This window comes from Ictidomys tridecemlineatus, chromosome Y (assembly GCF_052094955.1).
Source record: "Ictidomys tridecemlineatus isolate mIctTri1 chromosome Y, mIctTri1.hap1, whole genome shotgun sequence".
NCBI classification, from domain to species: Eukaryota; Metazoa; Chordata; class Mammalia; order Rodentia; family Sciuridae; genus Ictidomys; species Ictidomys tridecemlineatus.
In genome coordinates this window covers 1,710,755-1,729,549 of record NC_135494.1, presented here as the reverse complement: position 1 = coordinate 1,729,549, position 18,795 = coordinate 1,710,755, and the positions used below count along the sequence as shown (strand labels likewise).

Genomic DNA, 18,795 nt, shown 5'->3' with positions numbered 1-18,795 from the left:
TCCCCTGTGCTGTTCTCTACAGATTTCCTATGGTGGACTTTTGCATTTCATTTCCTTTAAAATGGTCACCTTTTCTCTCACCTCTTTCTCCTGATCTGTTGAGTCCTGTGCTTCACCTCCCTTTGCCTGGAGGCTTTCCAGCTGCTTCTGATCTGATTTCTTCTTTAACTCCCATGCTCTTTGAGCATACATGGGCTTTCACTGGTGTTGCACACTCTCATGGGTGTAGTTTAGGGCTCAGAATGTGCCTTTCCTGGGGGGTGTTGCTGTGACCCTGAGAACTCGGTGTGCTTTAGCTTTGAGTGAAGGCCAATGAAGCCCTCCTGTCTGCTTCTCTGTCCCCATGTCTGTCCTGACAGAGTTTGGCTGATGTCTCCCAATGGCAGTGTGGATTTGTTGTCCTGGGCAGTTCTGTATGTCTCTGCCTGATGTGTTTTGACTGTTTCAGGTGCATGCTTATTAAAACTCTCGGACAGTTAATTGAAAGTTTAGCCTAGGGAGGGCACAGGCCTATAACTCCAGTGGCCAGGAAGGCGGAGGCAGGAGGACTCGAAGTACAAAGACAGCCTCAGTATCTTAGAGAGCCCTGAATAAATTATAGAGATCCTATCGCAAAACAAAAATGAATAAATAAAATTAAAAAGGGCTGGGAGTGTGGCTCAGTGGTTAAGCACCTCTGTGTTCAAATTCTGGTACAAAAAGAAAAGAGAAGAGAAAATTTAACCTACGCATTTGGGAGCCTGATCTTTCTCAGGGTTGGTCAATCTCATGTGTTGTTTGGTGTTGAGCATTCTTTGTATATTTTGTTGTTGAAAAGTGAATGGAAATGTGTTCTCCCCTTTTCTCCTATGGTGCTGTTCCTGTTGGGAAGGCTTCATGCATTTGATGAGTCGCATTCCTCACCCTAAAACACTCAGGGTCACTCCAGGGGACCTGGGCTGCGTGAAATATTCACACAAGACACACAGATACCTTTTTCTTTGGGTTCTGTGATGCTCCTCTGACCTTAAGGGGAGAGAGAGAGAGAGAGAGAGAGAGAGAGAGAGAGAGAGAGAACGAGAGAACAAGACTGAACTTGTTGAACCCTTTCACTGAGGAAGAACCATTCCAATGAGGCAAGGGGTCAGGTTTCAGGGGGCTGAGTCTAGCTTCCTGATGTCTGTGTCAGCAGGTTGACTGACATCTAGGAAGGCCACACCCAAAGGCACAGCAAGAGATGAGGAGTTTCCATGGACCATTCTATCCCAAACAGGGCAAAGGGGTAGGATTAAGGAAGAACAGGTGAGTGTAACTCAGCCTCAGGGGTGACACCTACATCTGAAGACATGCCTTTGACTTCCTGAGCTGGGACAGTGCCCAAGTGACCATGAAATGTCGTGATCTGTCAGAGCCTCTTGCTTCAGGACTGGAAGGTGGGGGGTCAATAAGAGTGGCTCCCCACATGTTTCCTCTTCCTTAATATTTGCAGACAATTGGGAAATTATTTTTTCCGTCACTGAATTCTCAGTCCGAGGTCATCATGATCTACTCTTGAAACACAAAAGGCGTTAGTAGAAAATGTAGTATCTCAGGGACATAACCAACTTGGAAGATCCAGGTTATTAATATTATTATTCTGCCAAACACTCATCAGAAGACTCTTCATCTTTTCTTGATTTATTGGGAAGCCTTGCACTTGGCAATGGTAGCATGGACATGTTCATTTGGCGTGGTGCTTCAGCCTTTCCACAAACCATGGAGCAGAGGGCTCAGTCACAATATTTATTACAGTGGCTTTTTAGAGCATTTTAACTCAGTTCTAAGTTTTGCATTAGCATTTATCTGACTATGAAAGATCTTGGAAGTAATTTAAGTCAAACATTAAGAAAATCCACATGTTGTAAGTTTGAAACAGAGCCATAAAGACTGTATCACAGAAGCAAGGAATAATATTTAAAGTAGTCACTTCAAAGATCATGAGACCGGAGCTGGCCTAGGTCTGGTTCATTGGCATGCACCTGTTTCAGACCCCAACATTAACTTCAGCAGAGTGCAGCTCTGAAACACCAGCTGGCAATAACTAGCCATGCCATAAGGTGAGTTGTATTCATACAGGCTACAGGATATCATCATCCTTTCTCTTAATTCTCCTATTTAAGGAGTCTATTAAGTCAGTCAGTGGTGTAAATATTCTGAAGGCAGAAGACAAACATCCAAACATCCTTTTGGGTGCCATCTCACTGAGGGTTAGGGTATTACCAATCAACCTCCAGGTGCCAGGCATCCTCCTGTAATTGCTCTTGTCCATTCTAGGAGACCAGCCTAAAATGTACCCACTATTTCTAGACCTCTTGTGTTGTACTGACCAGACATTTGCATAATACTTAGGAATACCCAGAAATAATACTTAGGAAAGGTGCCAGTTTCTATTGTAGAATGATCAGGGCAAGGATGCATTGGTGAATATTTTAAAGAATAACTTGCCTAAACAGAAAAAAAAATCTATTAACCTTTCTGACAATTGTTCAGTTAGGTGAATATAGTCTTAATCTCTAAGGACCAGCATGATTGGCTGCTTTAGGTTTCTTACATGCTGTCTGTTTCCAGAAGATATTCCCAGTCAGCCTGTTTACCACAGGATCAACATGTGGGCATAGCTGACCATGGCCATTAGGAGAATTAAGTTATGGGTGGACTTTCCAGTCCACACTGTAAAGTATATTAAAAATGGACCACAGCTTAAGTAATGGGAGAAGGAGAGTTTCCATAATTCCAGTTTTTCTTTCTCTTCCCCTGTAGGGGAAGGGAACACACTGGTAGCTTGAGATGAAGGAGAAAACACTGAGTTTTCTTTCTTTCATGAGGAAAACATAGAGATGGCAGGCTGCTATGATGAAGTGCCAGATCCACCTTGTGATCTGGTGGTCCCCAACTCCCAAAGAAAAGAAAGAACACAGCTCCAGAGACGAAGAGCTGAGAGAAGGCGCAGAAGGGGTTAGCATGGGGAGCCCTAGGTGGTACCCAAATTCGCTGCCCTCAGCTCCCTGCTGGTGGGTCCTGGGGGTAGAGAGTGGCAGGAGGGGCTGGGGCTGGATGCAGTGGAAAGGGAGATGCTGGGGAAACCACCCCAGCTGAGGCCTGCGACCTGGGTCTGAGGAGTGGAAAACTAACAGGGGTCACCCAGAGTGTTCTGGTGGGTCACCCTGAGCCTGGTCTCAGTTCTGGCGGGTGATCCACACTGCCTGGACTGGGATGTGGGCTGGTGGCCCAGTCCTGGTCCCTGGCTCCCAGGGGATGGGGGAGGAGTGGGCGTGATGGGCTCCTCCCCTCCCCTCCTCCCTGCCAGTGCCGCCCCCACCCAGCCCCCTGCAAGGCGCCTGCTGTCTCACCATCAGCTCAGCTGTGCCCTCAGCATCATCTGGGCCTGGCGAAGTGGTTGGCACATCAGCTGGGGGTGGCCCATCTGGCCCCTGAGACTGGAGGAAGGGAGCTGGCCGGGAGGGGTGGCGCCTGGGGACAGTCAGGCACTGCCTCTTCTCTTACATTCTTGGCACCGTCCTTACCAAAGAAGACGCACTCGTCCCCCACACCCGTCACCCCCACATCCAAGCTCCACAGTCCCGGGCAGGGGGTGGGGTGGGGCGGGGGACTGTCCTCAGGCCTGGAGGCTTGGGGTCTCAGCCCCGCTGGCGTCATCAGCCCTAGGCAGCAGGAGCTCCATGGTGCTGGGAAGGGCACCCTGGAGGGGCTGATGAGCTGGTGTAAGTCACAGGTGAGCTTGTCCTTGATTCCAGCCCCAGGGACCTGGGCGGCCAGGGAAGGCACAACCAGCCAGGCCCCGCCTCCACTGGGTAGGCTGCATGGCCCGCGGGGCTCCCTGCCATTGGAGACAGGAAGGCAGTGCCTCCCTCACCAGGACCTGGCCCTGGCGATTCTCTTGGCGGAGGCCCTTGGTGGGAGTGTTGTCCACCGGGCCTCAACATGGCCTACTGCTTCAGCCACACGACTGCAGTCCCCACCGCCAGATCTCTTGACACCCCAACCCCTTAGGTGGTCCACCTTGCTCAGCAGACACAAAGACCACAGGCGCTGGGGTGGTGGGGCGGGACAGCTCTGCAGGGCCAGCTCTGTTCTACCAGGGCCACCTTCTCTATGACAGAGAGCAAGTCCACGTCCTTCCCTGCTGAGGTGGGGTCCCCCTCGGCAGCAGGGGTCCCTCCCGGCCACCTGGGTCCCGAGGAGCTTTGAGGGGTTCCAGACAGCTTGGCCTTGGAGCTCCTTTGTCTTCATTTAATAAAACTGAGTCAAGGCTTGGCGTCAGCCATAGCACTGCCAGTTTAGGATATAGGTAAAGTACAAGTATTTCAACACTAGGAAAGAATTATCTTTTATGCATTATTGCAATTTCCCAATATAGACTAGTTGATCCAGCCTAACAACTTAAAAAGAACTCTCAATCTCTTTGAGAGAAGGTCTCCAAATATCTCTGTATTTTAGAATATTATCCTTTCAGGACTGGGGATGTGGCTCAAGCGGTAGTGCTCACCTGGCATGTGTGGGGCGCTGGGTTCAATCCTCAGCACCACATAAAAATAAAGATGTTGTATCCACCGAAAACTAAAAAAATAAATATTAAAAAAATTCTCTCTCAAAAAAAAATAAAGAATATTATCCTTTCAATAGGTGTCTCTTAATTATCTTTTAGAAAATATGATGAAGATTACTTCCCAGTGGAGGGAATAACATAAATCTTACCATATTTTTTGTGGATAATAGGTCTAGTCAGAGAACTTATATCAATGAATTTCCAACCAATTTTGCAACTTTTGTTGCTCAAAACCAATGTGTGACTTTAATTTGAAGAATATCAATCTTAACAAAATGTTCTCCCGGGGCTGGGGATGTGGCTCAAGCGGTAGCGCGCTCGCCTGGCATGCGTGCGGCCGGGGTTCGATCCTCAGCACCACATACCAACAAAGATGCTGTGTCCTCCGAGAACTAAAAAGTAAATATTAAAATTCTCCCTCTCTCTCTCTCTCTCTCCCTCTCTCTTAAAAAAAAAAAAAAAAGTTCTCCCAAATCTCACAATTATCCAATAAAAGTAATATATAGGAATTAGCAAAGTATTTGAGTCAGTCAATTTTAGTCCTCTAAGGAGAATTGTCAAAATTGGAATCTAAGTCAGCAGTTTAATATATTTAGTGTTTAGTCAAGGATGTGAATTTATTCACCAAAATTAATCCTTACCTGAAACAGTAAAAAATCATTAGGCAATAAAGACCTCCTTTAACAAAAATAAACTTAACATTTTAATAGGTCTTTATCTTGTCAAAATATGGGCAAATGTTTTAGCTCATATCAACAGAGTAAAATTAGGGAAATACCCTGAAATATCCTAGAATTAATCAGTTAAATTTTTATGGTCAATCCAGTACATATAAATGTTTTTCTCAATTGTTTTAATTTTCTATGTCATCTGTCTAGATAACGATGTAAAAATCTTTCTGTTTAAACAACTACTTTTATCATTAAAATCTAGAATATAAAGACCTGTTTTACCCAAAGATGATTCCTTTCTTCTTCTTAGGACCTCCTATGTGTGCTTTTTCTCTGTTGAAGCATCTTTTTCTTTTACGAGTTTTTCCTAGTTATACTTTGGAACAATTTCTGAAAACCGTAGAGTCTAAGCAAATTATTGCACTTTCATAAGAAATGTCTAAATGAAAATACAGTTAAAGCCCTTGGATATTCTTATAGACAAAGTCATATCTGTTTATTCTAAAAGTTTCTGCAGTAATTTGAGATTACTTGATTATGTTTTGAAAGTGAATTTATAGTAAAATACATTCATCTCAAATATCTGTAACTAAAAGGCAGAGCATCAGGTAAATGCATGTATAAGAAATATATGTTATGTGTTTTCTGTTGAAGAAAAACAATTAGATAAATATATATTAATTAAACAATTTGACATATGTTAATTATTTTATGGATCAACAACTATAGGTTATTCAAAGAGCATAACTTGTAGTTGTATTAACTTTATGTAACCACGTGGTTCTTAAGATATTTTGGATCCATTTCAATTTATTTTTAACTAAGAGTGCATTCTTAACTGTGATTCACACGATGTAGCTGAAATAAGATCCTTATGTATATTTTATTCTTTTTGACAATACATAGGAATGAGAATAAGGATTTCTTGATTATCACAGGAACATTGCCGGCTTTTGTTCCTGCAACAAGCAAATGCATTTCCATAACCTCCTAAATAAAAAGCAAAATATAAGAGGCATATGTTTGATATCTCTTATCAATAGAACATTATTTAGTTACAACCATAGAGAAAAGTCAGGTTGTGGAACTCAAAAATAACTTAAACTTGGGCTGCCACACAGTAACCTGTGGAATTAGATTTTTTCCTGAAAAAGATGTCTTTCCTTAGCATTTACAGTGGGGATTCTTAAAAGTGCAGGCTCTGTAGTTTCAGGATCAAATCTGTGTGAAACAGGAAGGAAGTTTAGTGGCTGGAAGGCAGGACCAGAAGTCCTGTCTGAGTGACAGTGGAAGGACCAATAGGAAGCCTTGGAAATGCGGGGGCGGGACCAGGAAGTCCACTTGGCCAGCCGGGCTTTGGGCGGTTACCATGGTGATGGAAACAGCAAGGATCCTGCTGCCCATTGTTCAGGGCAGAGGCTCCCTGAGCTTCCCAGCGGGTTGCCTTGCATTTGGTTTGTTCCTTTGAAGCCTCATCTGGAGACCTGCACTGCTGTTCACACTCTTGCAATTCATGGATGTTTTCCTGTATGATCCCTTCACAGTGTCCTCCTGTCTTTTGTACTTTCCCTGGGAGCACATGGGTCCTTTAAAAGTGAGTTTTACCTTCAGACACCAGTGTTACTCTCAGATTTTAAGGCATTCTGCATCCAGGCCAGGTTGCTTAAGGGTTCAAAGCACTGTTGGCAGTGGCTCTACTTACAGACACCAGAGGCAGCAGTGGCTAGGCTCAGTTACAGTCTTTCTGATCCATAGGACAAGAGTGTAGCAGAGGTTCAGAACCTTCTGAGTATTCACAAAACAATAAAAGTATAAAATTCACTTTTCTACAGGTAGAGAATCTCTCAGCATAAAAATTTTCTTCCTTTTTTCTCACTGTCCCAGCACAGACTTCTAGTACATAAACCCTCCAAAAAAAATCTTTACTTAATGTTTCAAAATATAAAGATTCACAAAAACAATCCCAAAAAGTGCACAAAAGCACTTTTCCCATGGGAGAGGACTGAACTTCACATATCCCACTAATCATCTTAATAACACTTTACATTTATTTAGAGTCTAGAATTATAAAAATAGTTTTTATAAAGACAGAATATTCCCAAACATTTAAAAGTTTAACCTCACAGATTTTTCTTCTGTCTAATCCACTTACTTTCTACAATTCAGCTCACAATGCTCTGCAATCTGAAGCAGGCTTAACTTCTGAAGAGAAACTCCAAATGCACTAAATTTATAAAAATCACTCTGGAGTGGCCATATGGGCCACCAATTGTCACATCCCTCACACTAAAACACTCAGGGTCACTCCAGGTGAACTGGGCTGCATGAAATATTCACACAAGAGACACAGATATCTTTTTCTTTGGGTCCTGTGATGGCTCCTCTGACCTTAAGTGTCTGCAGAAAGTGAGAGCACAACTGAGAGAGAGAGAAAGTGCTGAACCTTTTAATTGAGGAGAAGCCATTCCAATGAGGCAAGGGGTCAGGTTTCAGGGGGCTGAGTCTAGCTTCCTGATGTCTGTGTTAGCAGGTTGACTGACATCTAGGAAGGCCACACCCAAAGGCACAGCAAGAGAAGGGGACACACAAAGGGTGTTTCCATGGAATATTCTATCCCAAACAGGGCAAAGGGGTAAGATTACAGAAGAATAGGTGACTGTAGCCAAACCCTGTGGGTGACACACTTACACCTGAAGACATGCCTTCGACTTCCTGAGCTGGGACAATGCCCAAGTCACCATAAAATGTAGTGATTGGTCAGAATCTCTTGCTTCAGTCATTCAGAGTGGCTCCCCACAAAACTGCTTGGTCTGCGGTGTGTGGTGAATTGGCTTGTGTTCAGGCCATTTCTAGACTCCCCTGAGAGCCAGTGTGGTGGGACAGAAGGATGCTTCAGCCGTTTGGGAGCTGCCAGGCTGTGGATTTGCAAGCTGCCACCCAGCAGCTCTGCTCTCTGACCTTTCACCCTGCAGGCTGGCAGCAGACAGGTCCCTGTAAGGAGAGAACCAAGCAGCAGAAGCAGCCCACAGAGTAGCAAGGATAGAGCAGCCCCTCCTTAGGTTGAGTGCCACCAAAGGCCCTGGCCTCTAAGAGCTGAGTCCCTAGGCAGGGACAAGCATGTAAGGGATATCAAATAGATGGCACCAACTCCCCTGCCTCAGTGTTCTCAAAAGTTTCTTATGCTTAAAAGTAAAGGCCCTGATGTGCTCAGGCTCAGGCTTTGGGAGTTGTTCCTCTGGGCTCTGCTGCCACTACTAAACTGTTGCTGCCAGATCTCGGTGTCCTTGCCCTCATTTGCTGCTTCACCAGAAGCAAGGAGAGAGCAGTGGCAACAGCAAGAGCTCAGTGCTCTGGCTCCTCCAGGGAGCTGTGCTGGGGCCTCTGCTTTAACACAGACTGGTGCTGCTTCAGATTCTCTGCTCCTGCGCTCTGCCCACCCAGCCTGGAGAGACGCCAGTGCTGAGCTTGCAATGAATGCAGCTCTTGATCTTCTCTGAAAGGGTTTCTCCTGGCCTGTGTGGGCTTCCTTACTTCCTCTGTACACCTAGGTATTCTTATTTTGGGGCACAATAAAGTGGAGTGAAGCCAAGTGTTTTTAAACAATGAGCCAAATCCCCTGCCCCCTGTATTTAAATTTTGTTTTCAGTTTTGAGACAGGGTTTTGCTCAATTGCTTAGTTGCTCCCTGAGTTGCTGAGGCTGGCATTGAACTTGCAATCCTTCTGCCTGAGCCTCCTGAACCTGGGTGTTTTTGAAACCTGATTTCCAAAAGAAATTCTCCCTCAGCTTTCTTCTCTAGACTTCAGGTGGTGTTTGAGTGGGAAAACAATAATTTGCTACTATTCCTATATGCAGGCTCTGGGTTTAGTTAACTCTTTTTAAGGAATTCCACCTACTTTTTCACAGTGATTTTTTCTGACTTAGAACAGTGAGGAGCTTTTTAAAATTTCTTTAAGATGTTAACATTGTTAGTTCTGTGATAAATTTAATAGAAATTAAAGAAACTTGGGAAAGATCTGCTGTGTGCAGTTTGTAGCCAGTGACTAGGGTCTCATACTGGGAGGTCACACCCCTGTCCTGCACCAGAGAGGGGCTTTCTGAAGGGTGAGTGAAGGTCACACCCTGCTTGCTGCTCTCCACTGTTCTCCAACACTGCTTCATGGAGCTGTGGAGAACCTCCTGGGGCTTTCACACCTGATGATGTTCTTGTTCTAATGGTTCTGCTTGTGTGTGGAACACTCCCTCTCTCTGGAGTCATCATCACGTTGGATGTAAATGATTTTCCTTCTTGCAATGTCCGTTGACTATATTTGTGGGAGTCTCTTTCTGGGCTCTGTTCTGGTCTGTGTTGTGGTAGTACTCTGAGGGTCCCAGACTCTGAGTTGTGTCATGTTGGTGTCTATTTTGATCTTTTTTCTTTTCTGCTTATCATTTTTAGAAAATTGTTTAGCTTATTTTTCTATAAAAGTAAATTTTTCCTGGACATAGTGGTGAGTGCCTATAATCCTAGCTGCTGGGGAGGCTGGGGCAGGAGGGTCGTAAGTTTATAAGCTAGTCTCTGCAACTTAGGAGGCCCTGAGCAACATACAACACCCTGTCTCAAAACATCAAATGTGTCAGGAGTGTGACTGTGTGCTTCTGCTCCCCTGGATTTGATCCACACTGTGTTTTTGTTTATTTATTTGTTTTTCAATTTGTCACACATAAGTAAGTAAATAAAAATATATTTCTTTTAAATTTCTGAAATGGGTTTTAGTCTTTCACAGTTAAATGTACAACAAACCACATTTGTCTGCAGAATAGAGGGAGGAAGTACTTGCCACGTAGATTCTCATTTGCCTGGACCTTCATTGTGTTCTGTCCCCAAGACACCTGCTGTCACCCATAATTTTTCCATGCCTTGAAGAACAGCCCACTAAAGGCTTTCTCTTGGGCTTTTACTAGCCTCTGTTGATACTGTTCTGCTTCAAATGTCATGTGTCTTATGTCCTATGCATAGTTCTTTGTGAGTGGCAGGGTCGTGTTCTGGTTGGTGGTCCTTTTGGCTGTTCCACACTGTGCAGAAATCATGGCCTGCCTAGAAACCCACATGGAGTGGCCTGTTTCATAAGCAGGGAGTGTGGGATAGCTCAGGATTCTGGGCTGCAAACGTGCTGCTTTAACACACCCAGGAAGTGCTTGTGCCTGAGGTTTCCTTGCACCAGCTGTGCTACAAGAATGAGGAATCGCTTTCATGACAGACCAACATTGTACAAGTGGCCTATCTTAATCAAAGTGTCCTTGATCAGAACAGTGGTGTGTGTCTCACCACATGTGTCACACACACATGTGTGTGTACATGATCTGAGTGGGACATCTGCTGTTCAGAAGAGTTTGACAATCATTGGACATTCATGGTTGCCACAAGGTTTGGAAAAGGATTTTCTTCTGTCTGTTAAGAAAACTGTTTTTCAGACCTATATCATTTTGTAAGGCTTTTGTTTGGATCAGGTGACATCTGGGGGTCATCGAATTTTTTCTAAGACATATGCCATCTTTCCATACACCCCATTCTGCTTTGATATTAACCACTAGAAATTATTATATTATTGTGTTTATTAATCAATGTGCTTGATTACTAATGCGTAAATTTGTTCTGAAGTAAAGCTCCTGCAAACTTCTACTTGTCCTCAGTGTAATCATCCAAGTTGAGCTCAGTCCCCAGTGAACATATTGTGACAACCTGTGTGGAAGATTGTCTAACTGTTGTCTATGAGGGAAACTCTTTAGTGACTCCATACTCGGAGGGTGTGGGTTGGGGCTGATTCTAGGCACTTCTTTAAGGATGGAACAATTGACTTTCAGAAGGAAAGAGGAGATCAGTAAATACCATGTTGTCTATATTAACTGTGGAGGCCCAGTGAGCCACTGTGGTTGGCAGGATCTGTCTCAAAGGCTAAGTTTTGTGATTCCAGCAATTTCCTACTCAGACAGCTTTCTTTTCTAAGGGTAAATAATATGGAGAATGCTAATATTAGCTCTCTACTGCACAGGATGTTGGTAGGATGGTGATAGAGATGCAATCAACAAATAAGTTAAGGAAGACCCGAGAGCCCCTCTTACTTCTCGTGAATTCACGAAAAGTGAGTTCACCAAAGGAAGGGTATACAACACTCTCTGTTTACCTTGTATTAGGCCCAATTCTAGTGTTGGAGTGGCTGTGAGGACTTAAGTACACTAAAGATTTCATGGACAAAATTGTGGAAATAATCGGGAGGCCAGGGAATCATGTGAACATCATGCATGTTGAGTATAGATTTCTCATGCTGTCAATCTCTCCTGTCCTCCACTATACATTTGTGGGATATTTTAGATCTCAGTGGCCTTGGAGGATGTGGCTGTGAACTTCACCCAGGAGGAGTGGGCTTTGCTGGATGCTTCCCAGAAAAACCTTTACAGAGATGTGATGCTGGAAGTCCTCAGAAACCTGGCTTCTATAGGTAATAATGTTGTGTAGTTATTTAATCACATAGAGAAGTCGTGTTTATTTTGGTCATTTATGTAGAACATGAAAAGACAATCAATTGGTGAATTATTGTGGCATAAAATGCTCCATAAATTTGGAAAAGCATTTCTATCTCCTAAAAATTTATAATGTTTTGGTTTGGTATTTTAGGAAAGAGATGGGATGACAAGAACATTGAAGATCAGATCAGTAATTCTGGGAATAATCTAAGGTAATTGTACTCACAAGAGGAATCCTTGAGGGAATCTGAGAATGTCATATAATTTGCAAGAAATGTGCACAACTTTAAATGTATGTATTCTTACAAATTTTTTTACCAAAAACATATACTTAACTGAGACTGGGGTTATGACTCAGTAGTAGAGAGCTTGACTAGCACAACTGTGGCACTGGGTTCTCTTCTCTGCACCACATTAAAATCAATAAAGTTTATTCACAACTGAAATAAATTTTACATAATGTATATTTAACTGTGAAATATACTCAGTCTTTTCAAAGTACTTGACATGCAAAAGTACTATGAAATTGCATATGTAAATATCACTATTTGGATAATAGTCGTAGGCAAGCTGTGTTGCAAAGCATTGTTTCCTCTCAGTCTCTTTATTTTCTGGCAATTTGAACAAGTTGGAAAACCTAGTCTTTACCTGATGTTGGTAGTAATGTAAGCCTAGCACCTTTAAATAAATATAAAATCATGAATGAATCAAGCATTAATCATGTGCTGATCATTCTTTAAAGAAATCTTATGGTAAACTTTAAAGGCAAAGAACAGTATGGGGAAATTTTCAATTTGATTCCAGTTCTTAAGTAGACAAAGAAAAATTTTAATACAGTGAATTCATATGATAACATTATGTGTGCAACTGACTACATATGTCCTTCATACCTTCACAGGCACTTCAGATCTCACAGTGGGCATGAACACTATAAGCATGAAGAATGTGAAGAGAAGCCATGTGAATTGAAACAATACAGAAAATCTCTGGTTTCTCTCAAAAGTGTTCACACACAAGTGTTAATACAAACTGGAGATGAACCATATGAAAGTACAATCAGTTGTTCCAGTGACATTCAAAGACATGAAGTATCTCATACTGAGTGCCAACCCTATGAAACTCAACAATGTGGTGAAGCCTTTTCTTCTCTCCCAGCTGTTCAAAAACACATGAGAACACACAGTGGAGGTAAACCTTTTCAATGTGAGGTATGTGGGAAAGCCTTTCATTCCCCCACTTTATTTAGAAAACATGAAAGAACTCATTCTGGAGAGAAACTCCATAAATGTAAACAAGGTGGTAAAACTTTGGTTTCATTCACAAGTCTTCGATGTCACGTGATCAGGCACACTGGGAAAGCACATTTCAAATGTAAGCTATGTGGAAAAGACTTTGCTTATCCCAGTTTACTTAGAATACATCAGAGGACACACACTAGAGAGAAACCCTATGAATGTCAACAATGTGGGAAAGCCTTCAGTACTTCATCTTACCTCCAGATACACGAACAGACTCATACAGGAGAGAAGCCCTATGAGTGTAAGCAGTGTGGGAAAGCCTTCACTCAGTCTGCTCACCTTCACTCTCATGAGCAAACTCATACTGGAGAGAAGCCCTATCAATGTCAACATTGTGGGAAAGCCTACACTACTTCATCTTACCTTCAGATACATGAACAAATCCATGCTGGAGAGAAGCCCAATGAATGCCAACAATGTGGAAAAGTCTTCACTACTTCTTCTAACCTTCACAGACATGAAAGAACTCATACTAGGGAGAAGCCCTATGAATGTAAGCAGTGTGGCAAAGCTTTTACTCAGTCTTCTAACCTTCACTCACTTGAAAACACTCATATGGCAGAGAAATCCTATGAATGCCAACAATGTGGAAAAGTCTTCAGTACTTTTTCTAACCTTCAGATACATGAACGGATTCATACTGGAGAGAAGCCCTATGAATGTAAGCAGTGTGGGAAAGCCTTCACTCAGTCCACTCACCTTCACTCACATGTGAAAACTCATACTGGAGAGAAGCCCTATGTATGTAAACTGTGTGGAAAAGCCTTTGCTCGATCTCCTCAGCTTCACATACATAAACGAACTCATACTGGAGAGAGGCCCTATGAATGTAAGCTGTGTGGAAAAGCCTTCAATGACCCCTCTAACCTTCACAGACATGAAAGAACACATAATAGAGAGAAACCTTATGAATATCAACACTGTGGGAAAGGCTTCACTACTTCAACTTACCTTCAGATGCATGAACAAATCCTTACTGGAGAGAAGCCCAATGAAAGTCAACATTGTGGAAAAACCTTTGATACATCCAGTGAACCTCACATGCATGGAAGAACTCACACAGAAGAGAAGACCAATGAATGCCAACAATGTGGAAAAGTCTTCAGTACTTCTTCTTCCCTTCACAGACATGAATGGACGCATACTGGAGAGAAGCCCTATAAATGTCAACAATGTGGAAAAGCCTACACTACTTCATCTTACCTTCAGATACATGAACAAATCCATGCTGGAGAGAAGCCCAATGAATGCCAACAATGTGGAAAAGTCTTCACTACTTCTTCTTACCTTCAGATACATGAACGGACACATACTGGAGTGAAGCCTTATGAATGTAAGCAGTGTGGCAAAGCCTTCACTCAGTCTGCTAACCTTCGCTCCCATGAGCAAACTCATACTGGAGTGAAGCCCTATGAATGTAAGCGGTGTGGCAAAGCCTTTGCTAGATCTTCTCAGCTTCACATACATGAACGAACTCATACTGGAGAGAAGCCCTATGAATGTCAACAATGTGGTAGAGCTTTTGCTAGATCCAGTGACCTTGACACACATGGAAGGATGCATACTGGAGAGAAGGCCTATAAATGTCAACAATGTGGAAAAGACTTTGCTGCATACTCTCAGCTTCACAAACATAAAAGGACGCATACTGGAGAGAGGCCCTATGAATGTCAACAGTGTGGAAAAGCCTTCACTGTGTCCTCTAACCTTCACAGACATGAAAGAATGCATACTGGAGAGAAACCCTATGAATGTCAACAATGTGGAAAAGCTTTTACTACTTCAACTCACCTTCATATACATGAACAAATCCATACTGAAGAGATGCCCAATGGAAGTCAACATTGTGGAAAAACCTTTGATACATCCAGTGAACCTCACATGCATGGAAGAACTCACACAGAAGAGAAGACCAATGAATGCCAACCATGTGGGAAGGTCTTCAGTACTTCTTCTTCCCTTCAGATACACGAATGGACTCATACTAGAGAAAAACCCTATGAATGTAAGCAGTGTGGCAAAACCTTTGCTAGATCTTCTCAGGTTCACATACATAAACGAACTCATACTGGAGAGAAGCCCTATGAATGTAAGCTGTGTGGAAAAGCCTTCACTGACCCCTCTAACCTTCACAGACATGAAAGAACACATACTAGAGAGAAACCCTATGAATGTCAACACTGTGGGAAATGCTTCACTACTTCAACTTACCTTCAGATTCATGAACAAATCCATACTGGAGAGAAGCCCAATGAAAGTCAACATTGTGGAAAAACCTTTGATACATCCAGTGAACCTCACATGCATGGAAGAACTCACACAGAAGAGAAGACCAATGAATGCCAACAATGTGGAAAAGTCTTCAGTACTTCTTCTTACCTTCAGATACATGAACGGACACATACTGGAGTGAAGCCTTATGAATGTAAGCAGTGTGGCAAAGCCTTCATTCAGTCTGCTCACCTTCGCTCCCATGAGCAAATTCATACTGGAGTGAAGCCCTACGAATGTAAGCGATGTAGCAAAGCCTTTGCTAGATCTTCTCAGCTTCACATACATGAAAGAACTCATTCTGGAGAGAAGCCCTATAAATGTAAACAATGTGGTAGAGCCTTTGCTAGATCCAGTGACCTTCACACACATGGAAGGATGCATACTGGAGAGAAGCCCTATAAATGTCAACAATGTGGAAAAGACTTTGCTGCATACTCTCAGCTTCACAGACATGAAAGGACGCATACTGGAGAGAGGCCCTATAAATGTAAACAGTGTGGAAAAGCCTTTGCTACATCCTATCAGCTAAACAGACATGGAAGAACACATACTGGAGAAAAGCCCTATGAATGTCAAAGATGTGGTAGAGCCTTTGGTAGATCCTGTGAACTTCACGTACATGAAAGAATACATACTGGAGAAAAGCCCTATGAATGTAAACAATGTGGAAAAGCCTACACTACTTCGTCTTCCCTTGTGATACATGAGCGAACTCATACTGGAGAGAAGCCCTATGAATGTCTACAATGTGGGAAAGCCTATACTAATTCCTCTTCTCTTCTGATACATGAACGAAGTCATACTGGGGAGAAGACCTATGAGTGTCAACAATGTGAAAAATCCTTTGTTACATCCTCTCAGCTTCACTTACATGAACAAACCCATAAGGCAGAGAAATTGTACTCTTGAACACAACTGGTAAAGTCTTCTGTTATTACTGTTCCTCTCAACATGTTAGAAGTTTATAGGAGAAAAATCCTTTAAATGTGGAATGTGGTGGGTCAATATTTCTTGTCCCCTTCAAACATAAAAAAGGGCTCACTCTGCTGAATATTGTACTGGGGATTGTACTGGAGATTTGGTCTGGTGGCACTGTACCACTGAGACACATCCCCATTCCTTTTTGTTTTTTGAGACAGGGACTATCTAAGATCCTTATGGTCTTCCTGATGTGCTGAGGCTGGCCTCAGACTTGTGGTACTTCAGCCTCAGCCTCCCAAGTCTCTGGGATTAAAGGCGTACACTACCACATCTGACTGAATAACTGTCTAAATGTGAAAAATATGGTAAATCATTCCATTTTCCCTGTTGCCTTCAAAGCCATTTCACTCACACTGTGAAACAAACCCTCTGAACAGGGGGCGGGGGGTGGGGGGTGCTACATTCTATCAGCTTCCTGTCCCACTCCTATTTTCCTTCTCTTTTATGAAAATATTCATGGAGAGAAGCCCTGTGAGTGTGAGAAATTTGGAAAATTTTCCCTGTTCCTTCTGGGGACTGGGAAAATTTCTTTTGAAAAGATTTATGCCAAAATGAATAAGTCCTATGTGAGTAAGAAATACAAAGGGCTCAGATGTTCCAGTTTTGTTCTGTTGTATGAAAGGACTCAGACTGCAGAAAATCCTGTGGATACGCCATGTGGGGCAGTATTCAGGTTTCACAGTTTCCTCCAAAGACACGAAAGGATTCACATCAAGGAAACCCTACTGCTCTTTAAATGATTGGTAACACTTTCAAATTTCCACGTCTCTTGTTTTTTCATGTCTTTATACATGTAGTTTGTTTTTTTGTTGTTATTGTTGTTGTTGATGATGATTGTTTGTTTTTGCATTACAATTTTTATTACACATATATACCACAGTTTTCATATCTTTATATAAAAAGTATGTTGATACGTAATTCGTGTCTTTATATATTTACTTTGAGTAATGATGTCCATCACATTCCACCATCTTTGCTAATCCCCTGTCCCCTCCATTTCCCCCCCATCCCTGTCCCCTATTTACAATTCATCTATTTCTCTCTCCACACCACTATGGGTCAGCCTCCTTATATCAGAGAAAACATTCAGCATTTTTTGGGGGGGGATTGGCTAACTTCACTTAGCATTATCTTCTCCAATGCCTCTATTTACCTGAAAATGCTATGATTTTATTCTCTTTTATTGATGAGTAAAATTTCATTGTGTATATGTGCCACATTTTTTTTTTATTCATTCATCCACTGAAGGGCATCTATGCTGGCTCCACAGTTTAGCTATTGTGAATTGCACTGCTATAAACATTGACGTGGCTGTGTCATTGTAGTATGCTGTTTTTAAGCCCTTTAGGTATAGTCCGAGGAGAGGGATAGCTGGGTCAAATGGTGGTTCCATTTCTAGATTTCCAAGGAATGTCCATACTGTCTGTACCAATTTGCAGTCCCATCAGCCGTGTATGAGTGTACCGTTTTCCCCACATCCTACCAACACTAATTGTTGTTTGTCTTCATAATAGCTGCCATTCTGACTGGAGTGAGATGATATCTTAGCATAGTTTTGATTTGCATTTCTCTGATTGATAAAAATGGTGAGCATTATTTCATATATTTGTTGATTGATTGTATATCTTCTTTTGAGAAGTGTCTCACCCTCATCTGACTTGAGCCCCCAGTATGGTATCATCTCCCTCTCTCACCTAGAGATTTCCCAGATCCTGATCTCTCAGTTGTGACCCAAATTGTAGTCCCCTTCCCTCTCTTATTTATCAGGTCCCAACTGCGGGGCGTCTCAGCCCCAGCTCACTCCAGGTGGGCGGCGCACTGCACTCCTGTCCACCTGAGGGCTGATCTTGTATTGGGAAGCCACTGTGACCGTTATCACTGCTGGGGGGTGGCTGGAAATCAGGTACCTGCTGAGATGGCAGTTCCATCTGTGAGCCATGTCCCCCATAAAATGGAGAGGAAGGTGATTCAAGATGGAGTCGCTCTGCTTCCAGAACCGGGGTGTCCAGTGAGGTGGGGGAGCTGGCCGATGGCCTTGTGCTGTGGACAGGTAGCAGCCGAGTGAGCTGCGTGGGAGCAGTGCAGCCTGGAGCTCTGCAGAGGGGCTGAGGTGCTTCTGCTGAGCCGCTGGAGAGCCGCATGTGGGCTCGAACCCGGGCCCTGGCTCCAGAGGCTGAAGACTCACTGGAGCCCAGGGGCCCTGGTTTCTGCGCAGGTGATTTCTGTGAAAACCCACGGCTTAGGGGGCTTCTCCCTCTCTCTGAGATGCAGTGTTCCATCTAGGCCAGACCCTGTGGAGAAGCAGCCTGCCTACTTCCTTGGCTTCACCAGGGAGCAGCAGAAACAGCACCTCCTCTAGCCCCACCTTCCGCCTCCTACTACTACTTTACCTAAAGGTGCTTAACCACCGAGCCACATCCCAGTCCTTTCTATTATTTTATTTTTTTCAATCTTGAGACATGGTCTCACTAGTCATGGTGCTA

The 18,795-nt window shown here is 43.2% G+C and overlaps 2 protein-coding genes across 5 annotated transcripts in view; both read left to right on the top strand.

Annotated features, from left to right (window-relative positions):
• LOC144364706 (uncharacterized) overlaps positions 1–17,908 on the top strand; it is a 54,326-nt gene extending 36,418 nt beyond the window's left edge. For both annotated transcript variants that reach the window (XM_021733426.3, XM_078035310.1), the window contains 3 exons: positions 11,608–11,734; positions 11,911–11,971; positions 12,658–17,908. In XM_021733426.3, the coding sequence (XP_021589101.2) occupies positions 11,608–11,734; positions 11,911–11,971; positions 12,658–16,240 (3,771 nt within the window). In that variant the 3' untranslated portion in view covers positions 16,241–17,908. The remainder of the gene's footprint in view (positions 1–11,607; positions 11,735–11,910; positions 11,972–12,657) is intronic.
• Positions 1–18,795, top strand: part of LOC101959556 (uncharacterized) — a 104,259-nt gene that overhangs the window by 38,530 nt on the left and 46,934 nt on the right. The gene's annotated exons all lie outside the window — the stretch shown is intronic.